The sequence below is a fragment of the Oncorhynchus masou genome, chromosome 16 (genome assembly GCF_036934945.1).
Source record: "Oncorhynchus masou masou isolate Uvic2021 chromosome 16, UVic_Omas_1.1, whole genome shotgun sequence".
NCBI lineage: Eukaryota > Metazoa > Chordata > Actinopteri > Salmoniformes > Salmonidae > Oncorhynchus > Oncorhynchus masou.
Genome location: NC_088227.1, coordinates 44,062,839 through 44,077,088, shown reverse-complemented (window position 1 = coordinate 44,077,088; position 14,250 = coordinate 44,062,839). Strand labels below are relative to the sequence as shown.

Here is a 14,250-nt window from a genome sequence, read left to right as displayed (position 1 = left end):
CTGGTGTTACTGGACAGGTTAAAACAAACCTACATCACTTCTATATTCAGATGAACCATTCAATATCAAGCCATGGCCAGATGAGTAGGACAAGTTCACATCCCTTATTCCCCTCAAATAACTAGTTCATGTGGTTGTTTCCAACGTACATTACAGTGCTTCTTAAGCAATACTATATTCACTATTCCTGTCCTATCAATGTCCATTGTATTCTACTGCAATGGCCTGAAGTTCGTTTGCAGCTCTCATCACGCTATCCTCTCCCCGTCTCTCTCCTCTCCCCGTCTCTCTCCTCCTCTCCCCGTCTCTCTCCTCCTCTCCCCGTCTCTCTCCTCCTCTCCCCGTCTCTCTCCTCCTCTCCCCGTCTCTCTCCTCCTCTCCCCGTCTCTCTCCTCCTCTCCCCGTCTCTCTCCTCCTCTCCCCGTCTCTCCTCCTCTCCCCTCCTCTCCTCCTCTCCTCCTCTCCTCGTCTCTCTCCTCTCCTCGTCTCTCTCCCCTCCCCGTCTCTCTCCTCTCCCTGTCTCTCCGTCTCTCTCCTCTCGCAGTCTCTCTCCCCTCCTCATTATACCCACATCATCCCTTGCTCCATCCATCCACCAGAATGTCTCCTCTCTTTCTCTCTCTCATCTCCCCGTCTGTCTCCTCTCCCTGTCGCTCTCCTCTCCTCTCTGTCTCTCTCTCTGTCTCTCTCCGTCGCTCTCCTCTCCCTATCGCTCTCCTCTCCCTATCGCTCTCCTCTCCCCGTCTCTCTCCTCTCCCCGTCTCTCTCCTCTCTCCTCTCCCTGTCTCTCCGTCTCTCTCCTCTCGCAGTTTCTCTCCCTCTCCTCTCCCCCTCTCCCCTCTCTCTCCATCTCTCTCCTCCTCTCGCTCCTCTCCCCCTCTCTCCCTCCCCTCCCTCTCTCTCCCTCTCTCTCTCCTCTTCCTCCTCTCCCTGTCTCTCACCGTCTCTCTCCTCTCCCTGTCTCTCCGTCTCTCTCCTCTTGCAGTCTCGCTCTCTCTCCTCTCCCTCTCCTCTCCCCTCTCTCCTCGTCTCTCTCCTCTCTCTCCTCTCCCCCTCTCTCAGTCTCTCTCCCCTCCCTGTCTCTCAGTCTCTCTCCCCTCCTCATTATACCCACATCATCCCTTGCTCCATCCATCCACCAGAATGTCTCCTCTTCCTCGTCGTGGCATTTCCCTGAGTCATGGCTTCCTGTCTCTTAACGAGGCGTGGGGGGGTTAATAGGGGGATAATTGGTCTTGGAGGAGAAGAGGGTAGAAGCCGAGGAGAGACAGAGCTTTCAGACTGAAACAGTCTCTATAATTACTAACTCATCTCCCTGTCACTATAATAATAATCCCTCTATTCTGATCCAATAGCAGCTTGCTACTTCCTAGACCCCCAGTTCCCTCTATTCTGATCCAATAGCAGCTTGCTACTTCCTCTACCCCCAGTTTCCTCTATTCTGATCCAATAGCAGCTTGCTACTTCCTAGACCCCCAGTTCCCTCTATTCTGATCCAATAGCAGCTTGCTACTTCCTAGACCCCCAGTTTCCTCTATTCTGATCCAATAGCAGCTTGCTACTTCCTCTACCCCCAGTTTCCTCTATTCTGATCCAATAGCAGCTTGCTACTTCCTAGACCCCCAGTTCCCTCTATTCTGATCCAATAGCAGCTTGCTACTTCCTAGACCCCCAGTTTCCTCTATTCTGATCCAATAGCAGCTTGCTACTTCCTCTACCCCCAGTTCCCTCTATTCTGATCCAATAGCAGCTTGCTACTTCCTAGACTCCCAGTTCCCTCTATTCTGATCCAATAGCAGCTTGCTACTTCCTAGACCCCAGTTTCCTCTATTCTGATCCAATAGCAGCTTGCTACTTCCTAGACCCCAGTTTCCTCTATTCTGATCCAATAGCAGCTTGCTACTTCCTAGACCCCCAGTTTCCTCTATTCTGATCCAATAGCAGCTTGCTACTTCCTCTACTCCCAGTTCCCTCTATTCTGATCCAATAGCAGCTTGCTACTTCCTAGACCCCCAGTTCCCTCTATTCTGATCCAATAGCAGCTTGCTACTTCCTAGACCCCCAGTTTCCTCTATTCTGATCCAATAGCAGCTTGCTACTTCCTAGACCCCCAGTTCCCTCTATTCTGATCCAATAGCAGCTTGCTACTTCCTCTACCCCCAGTTCCCTCTATTCTGATCCAATAGCAGCTTGCTACTTCCTAGACCCCCAGTTCCCTCTATTCTGATCCAATAGCAGCTTGCTACTTCCTCTACCCCCAGTTCCCTCTATTCTGATCCAATAGCAGCTTGCTACTTCCTCTACTCCCAGTTCCCTCTATTCTGATCCAATAGCAGCTTGCTACTTCCTAGACCCCCAGTTCCCTCTATTCTGATCCAATAGCAGCTTGCTACTTCCTATAACCCAGTTCCCTCTATTCTGATCCAATAGCAGCTTGCTACTTCCTAGACCCCCAGTTCCCTCTATTCTGATCCAATAGCAGCTTGCTACTTCCTAGACTCCCAGTTTCCTCTATTCTGATCCAATAGCAGCTTGATATTTCCTATACCCCCAGTTCCCTCTATTCTGATCCAATAGCAGCTTGCTACTTCCTAGACCCCCAGTTCCCTCTATTCTGATCCAATAGCAGCTTGCTACTTCCTAGACCCCCAGTTCCCTCTATTCTGATCTAATAGCAGCTTGCTACTTCCTAGACTCCCAGTTTCCTCTATTCTGATCCAATAGCAGCTTGCTATTTCCTATACCCCCTGTTCCCTCTATTCTGATCTAATGACGGTTAATGATGTCGGAGTCCAAATATTATTTCAGATCAGATCTCTCCTCCTATTGGTCGAGGCGATGGTGCAGTAATAAAGATTGGAAGTAACTGGGATAGAATTGAGCTGAGGCTGCTGGGCTCAAAAATGTGACTAAATAAAAGAAGACAATCTGCTCGGTTAATAGACCTACTCTTTGCCTATAGCCATATACTGTACATGTCTGTTCTATCTTCCTTCTGGAGCTGGGCTGAAGGCTGTGTCTCCTGTCGATGGCGATGAGCAGCCCCAGAAGAAGTGTCCTCTCTGTCCCCCGTGGCAGTTGGTTAGGTTTGACCTTTTGGAACTTCTAACGGTCGCCTTGCTCCTATTCTCCCTGACAAGATCCAAGGGGATGGACCGTTCTCCTGACCACGTGCTGTGGTCCTCTCCTGCCCATAGCCAATCACAGACTATCCTCCTGACCTCAACAGATGACAGTCATCAGAAAGAGTTTTGTGCTTTCTCTTCTTGGCCGAAGGGCTGACATTAAAACTGAGCCTTTTCTCTCCATTACACTGCATCCCAGTGTAAGAGGCGTCACTACAGTCCCTGGTTTGAATCCAGTCCCTGGTTTTGAATTAAGAATTTGTTCTTAACTGACTTGCCGAGTTTAAATAAAAGGTTAAATTAAATTAAAATAACCTCTATGTCTATAAATAAGAGAGCAGGTCTGGAATCAGTGTGTCAGGACAGTGTGTTACACAGAAGGATCACAGCGCGTTTACATGATGGTCTTTCTTGGGGGAGGGGGGGCGGGGACAATAAGAGGTACTGGGATCTGGCCAAATAGGTGCCAGGCTAAACTAAGTCAAATCTGAGAGGTGCCAGGACCCTGCTCAAATGAAGCATAGTGAAACAGGTAGTAGGAGTTATAGCCACCATGACATTATAGATCAGACTATAGGAGTTATAGCCACCATGACATTACAGATCAGACTATAGGAGTTATAACCACCATGACATTATAGATCATATAGGAGTTATAGCCACCATGACATTATAGATCAGACTATAGGAGTTATAGCCAATATGACATTACAGATCATATAGGAGTTATAGCCACCATGACATTATAGATCAGACTATAGGAGTTATAGCCACCATGACATTATAGGTCATAGGACATATAACCACGAGAGTAAAGCTCAGACTACTTAAATAATGAAATACCTCAACAGGATGCTTAACCTCTGACCTGCTGTCATTACAGTGGAGGAATAATCCAATGAGAGCTAGTGTAAAAGACTGTTTTAACAGAGGTCAGCTGGGAGGGAACCAAACTCCTGTCAGCATTCATCAGGAGAGGCACTACCTCACTATTCACGTGTCCCAAATGGGCACCCTATTTCCTATGGGCCTTGGTCAAAAGTAGTGCACTACATAGGGAAATAGGGGCCCATTTGGGACACATCACCCTCACTATTACTCTCTGAGACTGAGAACAGCAGTCTGGTGTCACCCACGTCCTGTACTGTCATTCATCAGACTCACAGGCAGCAGAATGATTAGTGCCACTCTCTCCCTATCTAAATAACATTTCCCCTAGTCTCTCTCTAAACCAATGGACATAGAGCGTTGGGCCAGTAACCGAAAGGTTGCTGGATCGAATCCCCGAGCTGACAAGGTAACAATCTGTCGTTCTGGCCCCCTGAGCAAGGCCGTTAACCCACTGTTCCTCGAACTGGGCCCTACAACTGGGCCCTACAACCGGGCCCTACAACCGGGCCCTCCATAAATAATATGGTCGCTGTGATAGGACATGTTTATTTTAATTTTCTGTATTTTTCCAAAGTCCCATCTAATGCAGCCGTAGCAGTCTCTCTGTTTCTCCCGACTCAACACCGCAGCCCCTTTTCAAGTGCCACTTCGTTGTACAGTGTTACCAGGCTCTATATATATATGCACAAGGGTAGTAGGACATGTTTGTCTGTGGAAAAAAAAGAAAAGAAAAAAAAGAAAAGAAAATCTCTAAAAATGCTGGACAGTACATACAGTGAGGTACGGCCCTACAGTGAGGTACGGCCCTACAGTGAGGTACGGCCCTACAGTGAGGTACGGCCCTACAGTGAGGTACGGCCCTACAGTGAGGTACAGCCCTACAGTGAGGTATAGCCCTACAGTGAGGTATCGCCCTACAGTGAGGTATCGCCCTACAGTGAGGTATAGCCCTACAGTCAGGTAGCCCTACAGTGACGTATAGCCCTTCAGTCAGGTAGCCCTACAGTGAGGTACAGCCCTACAGTGAGGTACGGCCCTACAGTGAGGTACGGCCCTACAGTGAGGTACGGCCCTACAGTGAGGTACGGCCCTACAGTGAGGTACGGCCCTACAGTGAGGTACGGCCCTACAGTGAGGTACAGCCCTACAGTGAGGTATAGCCCTACAGTGAGGTATAGCCTTACAGTGAGGTATAGCCCTACAGTGAGGTATAGCCCTACAGTGAGGAATGGCCCTACAGAGAGATAGAGATAAACATGTGATTTACTTTACATCAAATCACACCAACAGACTGTCTGTTTTGGCACATTCTGTAGCTAGCAGCCATGCTAAACCTTGTTATGGTTCCAACAGACACCTCTGACACATCACTGGCCCACACACTCACCAAGAACACACACACACACACACACACACACACACACACACACACACACACACTGGCACAGAAAGACAGTACTCCTTCCAAACCCACAAGAGTTAAGTAGCTTCTGGACATTAGCTGTCACTTTGTCAGTCTGTCTCTGTGTGTGTGTGTCTCTGTGTGTGTATGTCTCTGTCTGTGTGTGTGTGTCTCTGTGTGTGTGTCTCTGTGTGTGTGTGTGTGTCTGTGTGTGTGTATGTCTCTGTCTCTCCTCCACCCTGGTTCTGCTAAATAATGCAGACCTAAAGCTCTCCTTCTCTATGTGCCAGAACCCAGCTACATTCACTCTAATAATGCCTCATCCAGTCACAATGCCTCATCCAGTCACAATGCCTCATCCAGTCACAGCCCTCATCCAGTCACAATGCCTCATCCAGTCACAATGCCTCATCCAGTCACAATGCCTCATCCAGTCACAGCCCTCATCCAGTCACAGCCCTCATCCAGTCACAGCCCTCATCCAGTCACAATGCCTCATCCAGTCACAATGCCTCATCCAGTCAATGCTCACAGCCCTCATCCAGTCACAGCCCTCATCCAGTCACAGCCCTCATCCAGTCACAGCCCTCATCCAGTCACAATGCCTCATCCAGTCACAATGCCTCATCCAGTCACAATGCCTCATCCAGTCACAATGTCTCATCCAGTCACAATGTCTCATCCAGTCACAATGCTCACAGCCCTCATCCAGTCACAATGCCTCATCCAGTCACAGCCCTCACCCAGACACAGCCCTCATCCAGACACAATGCCTCATCCGGTCACAATGCTCACAGCCCTCATCCATCACAGCCCTCATCCTGTCACAATGCCTCATCCAGTCACAATGCTCACAGCCATCATCCAGTCACAATGCCTCATCCAGTCACAATGCTCACAGCCCTCATCCAGTCACAGCACTCACAGCCCTCATCCAGTCATAGCCCTCATCCAGTCACAATACTCACAGCCCTCATCCTCATCCAGTCACAGCCCTCATCCAGCCACAGTTAGCTACACATGGTTGATGATATTACTAGGTTAGGGTTAGGGTTGGGGTTGCAACCTTTCGGTTACTAGTCCACCACTCTAACCACTAGGCTACGCTGCCGCCCCAATGACAATTACAACAATACTGAATGAACAATGAACGCTTTTAGTTTAATATTGGGAATAGAGTTGACAAGTGGGATGCAGCCTGAGTATACAGCACCAGTCAAAAGGTTTAGAACACCTACTCATTCAAGGAATTTTCTTTATATTATATGCAACGCAGGACAAGCTAGTTAACCTAGTAATATCACCTTGTCACAACACAACTGATTGGCTCAAACTAATTAAAAAGAAAAGAAATTCCACAAATTAACAAGGCACACCTGTTAATTGAAATGCATTCCAGGTGACTACGTCATGAAGCTGGTTGAGAGAATGCCAAGACTGTGCAAAGCTGTCATCAAGGCAAATGGGTGGCTACTTTGAAGAATCCCAAATATAAAATATTTATATTAAAAATAATTACACTTTTTTTTGGTTACTACATGATTCCACATGTGTTAACTATTATTCTACCACGTAGAACATAGTAAAACAAATAAAGAAAAACCCTTGAATGAGTCGGTGTGTCCAAACGTTTGACTGGTACTGTATGTTTTTGTCTTCCCCTGACCTTTTGTGGAGGCTTGAGGAAGAAGTGCTCTCTCGCCCAGGGAGGGACTCTTCAACCGAACACTTCACACTTCAGAGTGACAGCGCACAGCAGCAAGTGTTGCCATGAGCCAGAGACCAACTGTCAGTCACAGCCTCTTTTCTTTGTCTCTCTCTCTACGGCTCGGTCTCTCTCTCTCTACGGCTCGGTCTCTCTCTCTCTACGGCTCGGTCTGTCTCTCTCTCTCTCTACGGCTCGGTCTGTCTCTCTCTCTCTCTCTCGCTACGGCTCGGTCTGTCTCTCTCTCGCTACGGCTCGGTCTGTCTCTCTCTCTCGCTACGGCTCGGTCTGTCTCTCTCTCTACGGCTCGGTCTGTCTCTCTCTCTCTCTACGGCTCGGTCTGTCTCTCTCTCTCGCTACGGCTCGGTCTGTCTCTCTCTCTCGCTACGGCTCGGTCTGTCTCTCTCTCGCTACGGCTCGGTCTGTCTCTCTCTCTCGCTACGGCTCGGTCTGTCTCTCTCTCGCTACGGCTCGGTCTGTCTCTCTCTCTCTCTCTCGCTACGGCTCGGTCTGTCTCTCTCTCTCGCTACGGCTCGGTCTGTCTCTCTCTCTCGCTACGGCTCGGTCTGTCTGTCTCTCTCGCTACGGCTCGGTCTGTCTGTCTCTCTCGCTACGGCTCGGTCTGTCTGTCTCTCTCGCTACGGCTCGGTCTGTCTCTCTCTCGCTACGGCTCGGTCTGTCTGTCTCTCTCGCTACGGCTCGGTCTGTCTGTCTCTCTCGCTACGGCTCGGTCTGTCTGTCTCTCTCGCTACGGCTCGGTCTGTCTCTCTCTCTCGCTACGGCTCGGTCTGTCTCTCTCTCTCGCTACGGCTCGGTCTGTCTCTCTCTCGCTACGGCTCGGTCTGTCTCTCTCTCGCTACGGCTCGGTCTGTCTCTACGGCTCGGTCTGTCTCTCTCTCGCTACGGCTCGGTCTGTCTCTCTCTCTCTACGGCTCGGTCTCTCTCTCTCTCTCGCTACGGCTCGGTCTGTCTCTCTCTCGCTACGGCTCGGTCTGTGTCTCTCTCTCTCTACGGCTCGGTCTGTCTCTCTCGCTACGGCTCGGTCTGTCTCTCTCTCTCTCGCTACGGCTCGGTCTGTGTCTCTCTCGCTACGGCTCGGTCTGTGTCTCTCTCGCTACGGCTCGGTCTGTCTCTCTCTCTCGCTACGGCTCGGTCTGTGTCTCTCTCGCTACGGCTCGGTCTGTCTCTCTCTCTCGCTACGGCTCGGTCTGTCTCTCTCTCGCTACGGCTCGGTCTGTGTCTCTCTCTCTCTACGGCTCGGTCTGTCTCTCTCGCTACGGCTCGGTCTGTCTCTCTCTCTCGCTACGGCTCGGTCTGTGTCTCTCTCGCTACGGCTCGGTCTGTCTCTCTCTCTCGCTACGGCTCGGTCTGTCTCTCTCTCGCTACGGCTCGGTCTGTGTCTCTCTCTCTCTACGGCTCGGTCTGTCTCTCTCGCTACGGCTCGGTCTGTCTCTCTCTCTCGCTACGGCTCGGTCTGTGTCTCTCTCGCTACGGCTCGGTCTGTGTCTCTCTCGCTACGGCTCGGTCTGTCTCTCTCTCTCGCTACGGCTCGGTCTGTCTCTCTCGCTACGGCTCGGTCTGTCTCTCTCTCGCTACGGCTCGGTCTGTCTCTCTCTCTCTCTACGGCTCGGTCTGTCTCTCTCGCTACGGCTCGGTCTGTCTCTCTCTCTCTCGCTACGGCTCGGTCTGTGTCTCTCTCGCTACGGCTCGGTCTGTCTGTCTCTCTCGCTACGGCTCGGTCTGTGTCTCTCTCTCTCTACGGCTCGGTCTGTCTCTCTCGCTACGGCTCGGTCTGTCTCTCTCTCTCGCTACGGCTCGGTCTGTCTCTCTCTCTCTCGCTACGGCTCGGTCTGTGTCTCTCTCGCTACGGCTCGGTCTGTGTCTCTCTCGCTACGGCTCGGTCTGTCTCTCTCTCTCTCTACGGCTCGGTCTGTCTCTCTCGCTACGGCTCGGTCTGTCTCTCTCTCTCTCGCTACGGCTCGGTCTGTGTCTCTCTCGCTACGGCTCGGTCTGTGTCTCTCTCGCTACGGCTCGGTCTGTCTGTCTCTCTCGCTACGGCTCGGTCTGTCTCTCTCTCTCTACGGCTCGGTCTCTCTCTCTCTCTCGCTACGGCTCGGTCTCTCTCTCTCTCGCTACGGCTCGGTCTGTCTGTCTCTCTCGCTACGGCTCGGTCTGTCTCTCTCTCTCTCTACGGCTCGGTCTCTCTCTCTCTCTCGCTACGGCTCGGTCTGTCTCTCTCTCGCTACGGCTCGGTCTGTGTCTCTCTCGCTACGGCTCGGTCTGTGTCTCTCTCGCTACGGCTCGGTCTGTGTCTCTCTCGCTACGGCTCGGTCTGTCTCTCTCTCTCTCTACGGCTCGGTCTCTCTCTCTCTCTCGCTACGGCTCGGTCTGTCTGTCTCTCTCGCTACGGCTCGGTCTGTCTGTCTCTCTCGCTACGGCTCGGTCTGTCTCTCTCTCTCGCTACGGCTCGGTCTGTCTCTCTCTCTCGCTACGGCTCGGTCTGTCTCTCTCGCTACGGCTCGGTCTGTCTCTCTCTCGCTACGGCTCGGTCTGTCTCTCTCTCTCTCGCTACGGCTCGGTCTGTCTCTCTCGCTACGGCTCGGTCTGTGTCTCTCTCGCTACGGCTCGGTCTGTCTCTCTCTCGCTACGGCTCGGTCTCTCTCTCGCTACGGCTCGGTCTGTGTCTCTCTCGCTACGGCTCGGTCTCTCTCTCTCTCGCTACGGCTCGGTCTGTCTCTCTCTCTCGCTACGGCTCGGTCTGTCTCTCTCTCTCGCTACGGCTCGGTCTGTCTCTCTCTCTCGCTACGGCTCGGTCTGTGTCTCTCTCGCTACGGCTCGGTCTGTCTCTCTCTCTCGCTACGGCTCGGTCTGTCTCTCTCTCTCGCTACGGCTCGGTCTGTCTCTCTCTCTCGCTACGGCTCGGTCTGTGTCTCTCTCGCTACGGCTCGGTCTGTGTCTCTCTCTCTCGCTACGGCTCGGTCTGTCTCTCTCTCGCTACGGCTCGGTCTGTCTCTACGGCTCGGTCTGTGTCTCTCTCGCTACGGCTCGGTCTGTCTCTCTCTCTCGCTACGGCTCGGTCTGTCTCTCTCTCTCTCGCTACGGCTCGGTCTGTCTCTCTCTCTCTCGCTACGGCTCGGTCTGTCTCTCTCTCTCTCGCTACGGCTCGGTCTGTGTCTCTCTCTCTCGCTACGGCTCGGTCTGTCTCTCTCTCTCTCTCTACGGCTCGGTCTGTCTCTCTCTCTCTCTACGGCTCGGTCTGTCTCTCTCTCTCTCTACGGCTCGGTCTGTCTCTCTCTCTCTCGCTACGGCTCGGTCTGTCTCTCTCTCTCGCTACGGCTCGGTCTGTCTCTCTCTCTCGCTACGGCTCGGTCTGTGTCTCTCTCGCTACGGCTCGGTCTGTCTCTCTCTCTCGCTACGGCTCGGTCTGTCTGTCTCTCTCGCTACGGCTCGGTCTGTCTCTCTCGCTACGGCTCGGTCTGTGTCTCTCTCGCTACGGCTCGGTCTGTGTCTCTCTCGCTACGGCTCGGTCTGTCTCTCTCTCTCTCGCTACGGCTCGGTCTGTGTCTCTCTCGCTACGGCTCGGTCTGTCTCTCTCTCTCTCTACGGCTCGGTCTGTCTCTCTCTCTCTCGCTACGGCTCGGTCTGTCTCTCTCTCTCGCTACGGCTCGGTCTGTGTCTCTCTCGCTACGGCTCGGTCTGTCTCTCTCTCTCGCTACGGCTCGGTCTGTCTCTCTCTCTCTCGCTACGGCTCGGTCTGTGTCTCTCTCGCTACGGCTCGGTCTGTCTCTCTCTCTCGCTACGGCTCGGTCTGTCTCTCTCTCGCTACGGCTCGGTCTGTGTCTCTCTCTCGCTACGGCTCGGTCTGTCTCTCTCGCTACGGCTCGGTCTGTCTGTCTCTCTCGCTACGGCTCGGTCTGTCTCTCTCTCTCGCTACGGCTCGGTCTGTCTCTACGGCTCGGTCTCTCGCTACGGCTCGGTCTGTCGCTACGGCTCGGTCTGTCGCTACGGCTCGGTCTGTCGCTACGGCTCGGTCTCTCGCTACGGCTCGGTCTGTCTCTCTCGCTACGGCTCGGTCTGTCTCTCTCGCTACGGCTCGGTCTGTCTCTCTCTCTCTATGGCTCGGTCTGTCTCTCTCTCTCTATGGCTCGGACTGTCTCTCTCTCTCTATGGCTCGGACTGTCTCTCCCGCTCTCTCTATGGCTCGGACTGTCTCTCCCGCTCTCTCTATGGCTCGGACTGTCTCTCCCGCTCTCTCTATGGCTCGGACTGTCTCTCCCGCTCTCTCTATGGCTCGGACTGTCTCTCCCGCTCTCTCTATGGCTCGGACTGTCTCTCCCGCTCTCTCTATGGCTCGGACTGTCTCTCCCGCTCTCTCTATGGCTCGGACTGTCTCTCCCGCTCTCTCTATGGCTCGGACTGTCTCTCCCGCTCTCTCTATGGCTCGGACTGTCTCTCCCGCTCTCTCTATGGCTCGGACTGTCTCTCCCGCTCTCTCTATGGCTCGGACTGTCTCTCCCGCTCTCTCTATGGCTCGGACTGTCTCTCCCGCTCTCTCTATGGCTCGGACTGTCTCTCCCGCTCTCTCTATGGCTCGGACTGTCTCTCCCGCTCTCTCTATGGCTCGGACTGTCTCTCCCGCTCTCTCTATGGCTCGGACTGTCTCTCCCGCTCTCTCTATGGCTCGGACTGTCTCTCCCGCTCTCTCTATGGCTCGGACTGTCTCTCCCGCTCTCTCTATGGCTCGGACTGTCTCTCCCGCTCTCTCTATGGCTCGGACTGTCTCTCCCGCTCTCTCTATGGCTCGGACTGTCTCTCCCGCTCTCTCTATGGCTCGGACTGTCTCTCCCGCTCTCTCTATGGCCCTGAATGTCTCTCCCGCTCTCTCTATGGCTCGGACTGTCTCTCCCGCTGTCTCTATGGCTCGGACTGTCTCTCCCGCTGTCTCTATGGCTCGGACTGTCTCTCCCGCTGTCTCTATGGCTCGGACTGTCTCTCCCGCTGTCTCTATGGCTCGATCTGTCTGTCTCCCTCTCAATTCAATTCAATTCAAGGGGCTTTATTGGCATGGGAAACATGTGTTAACATTGCGAAAGCAAGTGAGGTAGATAATGTCTGTTTCTCTCTCTCTCTCTCTCTCTCTCTCCCTACTGGCCTGTCTGTCTCTCTGACCTTTCTCTTCTCATCAAGAGAGGATATTGTACATTCTATAACCTGCTGTATTCTACAGACTGGACCGAGTTGACAGACAGTTTTAACACCACTGGGAATTGTAAAGCGGAAAAGAAATGCATTGTTCCACTGGGATTTAACTTGACAGTGAACACTTGTGAATTTCATACAACAAAGAATAGCTATAGGACATATAGGATATGAAACCAAGGAGTCTATGATATCCTAAAAATATACGTTTTGTCTATTGATATTTACGAATTCAGACAGCAACAGTAATATATATTGTCTATGTAAAGGATGTGAAACGGCTAGCTTAGTTAGCGGTGTTCGCGCAAAATAGCGTTTCAATCAGTAACGTCACTTGCTCTGGGACCTTGAAGTAGTAGTTCCCCTTTGCTCTGCAAGGGCAGTGGCTTTTGTGGAGCGATGGGTAACGATGCTTCGTGGGTGACTGTTGTTGATGTGTGCAGAGGGTCCCTGGTTCGCGCCCGGGTATGGGCGAGGGGACGGTCTAAAGTTATACTGTTACATCTAGTTATTAAGATACTTACCATAGTTAGAAAAGGCTGACCTGCTTAAATAATTGATTCCTCACATGAGTGTGCAGACTTACGTTAACAGATAATAGGAGTAGCATTTGGACCTGGGGAAATAAATGCATATTGTCCGATGGGTAAAAGTAAAAGGCTATATTTTATTGATAGATAACGTCGGGTAATAAAAACAACGTTACACTAGTGCAATTCAGAAAAGGTACACTGCGACCAATTGTTTTCTATCACACACAAATGTCACCACCTCAGAATCTACTGTTCATTAGTTTCTATACCAACAAGAGTGGTGACAATAGAACAAGATAGACAGCCTATTGTCAGTGCTTTCCTTTGCTTGTGACAGCTAGTTTCGTTGCATTGTGCTATCGCCTAATTTTTTCCCGTTTCTTTGCATCGATATATGGCCTTTTACCGGTGTGAATTTGACGATAGACTTACTTTCGTGCTTGGAGGTGCCCCATGTGTGCCGCGGAACTCCGGGACTCTTGATAATCGCTCTTCCAGCTGATTTCAGAGCATCCATGCTTAGATGTGTCTCAGTGGCAGGTGGATGGATACCTTCCCTCTCCGCTTGCTTTGGCTCAGAAAGAGAAACGATAGTAGCCAGCCTACGTACGCTACAACAGTCGACTACTAGTGATGCGCGGTGCAGCGAGCGAACAGGCAGACGATAGGACCAAGTTCAAACTCTCGTTCCCTGAAACAAGAGTCTCGGTCTGATGATATGCTGAGCAGCGCAGCCTCCTTTAACCCGTTGCTCTCCGGTGCTGCCTGGGTTGGGGGCGAATCGAACATGGGGGCGGGCACCAAGTTAAGGTGTGTCTAGCCCTCCGCCACACCCATTTTTGGAGGAGTCTTGCATAGAGCCCCACAGAGGAGGTGTCATAATACCCATAAAACCTAGTGGTCAAACAGGGAAATGGTTCCAAACGTTTTTCTACCATTCATTTTTCCCATAGAGAATTTTAGAGGCACTTCAAACAAGGGCTGTGTAGGCTCACTCGGACATGACGTTTTAATAACCTTTTAAATCTCTCTGAGACAAGGTGACTTTTATCAATATATTTGGCTCTCTTTGATTTGAATCTCAGAATCAAAAAAATGCTAATTAGCATCAAAGTAGACATCATGCAAAACTACAAATCCCTGCAAGCTCCTGCACGTCATCTCCAGCTGACACCTTTGCTAACAGGTATTGTGTCAATTTAAAACTTACACAAGACAGTTCACAGAATAGTGCATTTAAAGAAATGTAGCCAATTTATGCATTTCTACATTTTGCTAGCACTAGATAGTTAATTGCCTCGATACGTCAGTCTTGTCCAGATCATAATGGCATTTTGTAGTTCTTTATGATAGCTACATTAGCAGCTAATTAGCATGTAAGACGGGGGTGGGGGG

General features: G+C 51.6%; 1 protein-coding gene across 1 annotated transcript in view; it reads right to left on the bottom strand.

Moving 5' to 3' along the window:
• The window catches only part of si:dkey-71h2.2 (low density lipoprotein receptor adapter protein 1), a 137,053-nt gene extending 123,529 nt beyond the window's left edge, over positions 1–13,524 (bottom strand). Inside the window, exon 1 of the mRNA XM_064990511.1 lies at positions 13,288–13,524. Coding sequence (XP_064846583.1) covers positions 13,288–13,372 — 85 coding nt within the window. The 5' untranslated portion in view covers positions 13,373–13,524. The remainder of the gene's footprint in view (positions 1–13,287) is intronic.
• Positions 13,525–14,250: the final 726 nt, after the last annotated feature.